Source organism: Neopelma chrysocephalum, unplaced genomic scaffold (assembly GCF_003984885.1).
Source record: "Neopelma chrysocephalum unplaced genomic scaffold, ASM398488v2 Primary Assembly neopelma1_192, whole genome shotgun sequence".
Lineage (NCBI taxonomy): Eukaryota > Metazoa > Chordata > Aves > Passeriformes > Pipridae > Neopelma > Neopelma chrysocephalum.
The window spans coordinates 86,501-90,240 of NW_020897854.1; the positions used below are offsets into that span (position 1 = coordinate 86,501).

The 3,740-nt window shown below is 73.0% G+C and overlaps 1 protein-coding gene across 1 annotated transcript; it reads right to left on the minus strand.

The window, feature by feature from the left end:
* Positions 1-228: 228 nt before the first annotated feature.
* SP6 (Sp6 transcription factor) lies at positions 229-1,361 on the minus strand. Its single transcript, XM_027702699.1, has one exon. The coding sequence runs from the start codon at positions 1,359-1,361 to the stop codon at positions 255-257; it is 1,107 nt and encodes a 368-aa protein (XP_027558500.1). The 3' UTR covers positions 229-254.
* Between the last annotated feature and the right edge of the window lie 2,379 nt (positions 1,362-3,740).

Sequence of the window (3,740 nt, forward strand, 5' to 3'; positions counted from 1 at the left end):
GGGAGAGCGGGAGCGGGACAAGTGAAACCGCCTCGGGGCAGCTCCGGCTCCGGCGCTCCCCAAACGCCGCAGCGGGGGCCGGGGCTGTGCCACCAGCCCTTGTCCCCCCCTCCTCGCCACCGCCCGCGGCACAAGGTGCCAGCCCTGCGCCCACCCCCCAAATCCCTTCGGAGACCGGCCCCGAAGGGTCCCCCCGGTCCCCCCCCCCCCCACCCCGCGGGGGTGTGTGCCCCCCCCCCCCGGGGCTCAGCGGCTCAGTTTGTGGGGGCGGCGGCGTTGCCCCCCTCGGGCTCCCTCTTGCCTCCTCCCTTGGCGGCCGACGGGTCCCCGGCGCCCTTCCCGCCGTCGGGCTCGCCCCCGTCCTTGCCCCCGTCGTGGGTCTTCATGTGCTTGCCCAGGTGGTCGCTGCGCATGAAGACGCGGCCGCAGACGGGGCAGGCGAACTTCTTGGCGCCGGTGTGGGTCTGGAGGTGCCGCTGCAGCTCGTCGGAGCGGGTGAAGCGCTTGCCGCAGAAGAGCCAGTTGCACACGAAGGGCCGGTCGCCGCTGTGCCAGCGCAGGTGGGCTTTCAGGTGGGAGGTCTTGGCGTACGCCTTCCCGCAGCCCGGGATGTGGCAGTTGTGCAGGTGCTTGCGCTTCGCCCCCTCGGGGCACGGGCCGCCCCTCTCGGCCTCCTGGCAGTTGGGGCAGCGACACGCCGCCTGCCCCCCGCCCCTGGGCACGGCCCGCCGGGCGCCTTTGGGACGCCCCCCGCCCTCCGCCTGCGGCTCCGGGGGACCCTCCAGCGCCTTCGCCCCCTCGGCGCCCAGGAGATGCTGCGCCGGCGGCGGCAGGAGGTGGGCGGGGGGCGCGCAGAGCTGGTGCTCCCCCCCGGGGCCGTACCCGCCCAGGGCCGGCGGCAGCCCCGGGTGCGCGGGCACCTGCAGCCCCCCGCCCTGCCCGGGGGGCAGCTCCATCCAGCTGGCCCCGGCGTGGAGGTCCCACCAGTTGACGCCCCCTCCTTCCTCGCCGGGGGCGCCGGGGTGGGGGGGCCGAAACCAGGGCTCGTAGGGGTGCGCCATGTCCGGGGGGGCCGGCAGCAGCTTGGCGTAGGCGCCGGGGGCGGCGGGGCCGTCGGGGGGCAGCTCTAACCTCGGGGGGCCATGGGGCTCGTAGGCGCCGGGGGCGGCGAAGGCGGAGTCGTCGGGCCCCGGCAGCGGCAGCTCCGGCGGGGGCAGCGGGGAGGCGAAGTCGGGGGCTCCCGGGGCGGCGGGGGCGTGCGGCTGGAAGGGCTGGAGCGGCTGCAGGTCCAGGTGGGTCGGGGAGGCGCGGGGCGCGTCCGAGGGCTGGGATCCCAGGGAGCCGCAGACCGCCGTCAGCATCGCGGGGCGGCGGCGCGCACAGACCTGCGGGGCCGAGGAGGGGGTGGGCGGGGAGGGGAGGGGGGGGAAGAAGAGCTGTGAGAAGAGGGGGGGGCGCATCTCCGCACCCCCCCCTCCCCGCCCCTCCGCGTCTCCCGCGCCCGTCACCCGCCTTTTGGGGGTCACCAAACCCAGGGGGGTTCGCTGCTCTGCAGCCCGATGTGGCACCAGGATGGTGGCACCAGTCTGGGGGGAGCCACCCCTTAACACCCGTCCCTTACGGACCCCGTGCCACCCCTTGGTGGGTCACGTCTGTGGCCCAGAGGGGTCGGTGGCTAATTCCAAAACCCAAGGAAACCGGCAGCCCCTGCCTTGTCACCCCCCAGGCCGTGAGTGGCATCCCCAAGCCCGTGTCCCGACAACACCCACGAGACCACTTTGGCTCCCCCGCCCCTCAGCCGGGCTGGGAAACCATCGCCCCCCTCCCTGCTCCTGTCCTAATCCCGGCTGGAAGCCCCCGGGCGTTTTTGGGGGCTGGTTGGCAGCGGGATGAGCCGGCGGAGCCCCGGGCAGTGCCCGCGGCAGCCCTTTGAAGGCGGGCTCTGGGCTCTCCCCCGGGGCACCCGCTGCACCCCCAGACCCCCGGGCGGCCGCTGCCTTCCTTCCCCCCCGGCAGGGCGGCCGTGACTCAGCGGGAGCTTTGCAAACCCCACTGGGGACGGGCCCCACCCCGGTGTCGAAATCCACCTGCCGCCACCGGCTCCCGCCCCCCGACTTCCCACCGGCGCCGCGGGGAGGGGTGGCCGAGACCCCCCCCTCACCAAAAAAAACCCCTCCTGCCACCATCTCCTTCTCCCAGCCCCCTCCACCCCCCGCTGTTCCCCCCCCCGGCCCTTCATCCCCACCCCACTCCAGCCCGTGTGGGACAGGGACAGACCCTCAGGGAGACACTCGGAGGGTGCTGGAAGCTTTGGGGTGGGGGATCCCCCGAACAAAGGGGCCGGACCCCCAGAGCCCCCCCATCCCCAGCACTGAGTCCGGGGCAGGGAGGCTGCCTGGGAAGACCCCCCAGCTGTGTGGGGACCCCGTTTTCCCTTGCCAGGTGTCACCCAGGAGGGCAGGAGGATCCCGAGGATCTGGGTGGGAATTGAGGGGGGTTCCCAAAATCCCCCTGACAGAATCCATCTCTACCTGTGCTACCAACGCCTGTGGGGGCTCAGCCTCGAGCTGGTGCTGGGATGAGCCCCCTGGGGTGGCAGCCTGAGCAGGTTTTGGGGTCCTGCTCCCCAGCTGGAGCTCAGCTCTGCCCACCCCAACCCTGGGGACCATCCTGGGGGTGTCAGGAGAGGGTTGGCACCAAGAGGGTCCATCACTTCCACCCACAGAAGTCCCCAGCGGGGTCCTGAGCCCTCTGCTCCCTTTGGGTCCAAAATTGGGGTCAAACCCCCAAAACCCCACGGTGACAGCCTGTCATAGAGTTTTGGGGTGGCAGCTGGAAGGCACAGGGCTCCCTCCGGGTCTGGGGACACAGGGGACACGGCAGGGATGTCTCCCAGCCCCCCAACCAGGATGGGAGGGGAAGGGGACCCTCTGTGGGGTCCCGGGGAGGTCCCCTTGACACGGCTCCAGCACGGCCACTCCACGGCTCTTCTGACCCCACTTCCACGAGTCCCCCTCGGCTCGGGGGTCCCCCCAAGCCCCCCAGTGCAGCCCCACCCCGACCAGTCGCACCATCCCCACCTTACCCCCACCCCTCCCAGCTCCAAAACCAGCGAACGAGGACCAGGACTGGGATGGGGAAGGGGGGTAAGCACTGGGAGCACCCCCCGCCACGGGCCTGCCCCAGCCACGCGCGGAGCCTTCCCAGGACATTTTTCCATGCGGGAAGGATGACAAAAATCCCCAGGGGGGGGCCCCCAGCGTCCTCCCTCCCTCCCTCCCTCCCTGGCGGGGCCCGGCGACGCGTTGGCCATTTCACCGCAGGGAAACTGAGGCAGCGGCGGGTGAAGCGTCCCGTGAGTCACGGCCCGGGCTGGGCACAGGCGGCCCGGCCCGTCTCTCCCAGCCCCGCCGGTGCCTCGCCCCGCGGCGGGCGCCGCTGCCCCCCAGCACCGGGAGCCCCCGACGGGTGGGCCGGGGGCGGCGGCGGCGGTGGGTTTCCGGGGGGATATCGCGGGTTTTGGGGGCGTGCCGTGGGTTCGGGGGGATGCTGTGGGTTCAGGGGGATGCCGTGGGTTCGGGGGGATGCCGCGGGGTGGCGGGGATGCCGCGGTTTCCGGGGGATGCCGTGGATTCGGGGGGATGCCGAGGGTTCGGGGTTCCCCACTCCCTGCCCAGCTCGCGGCAACGCGTCCTGGAGCCGCAGCGAAACTCCCCGGGGGGGTTTTTTTGGAGGGAAAC

Excerpts from the sequence above, each read along its gene's own strand:
- SP6 (XM_027702699.1), bottom strand. The coding sequence starts at position 1,361 with ATGCTGACGGCGGTCTGCGGCTCCCTGGGATCCCAGCCCTCGGACGCG.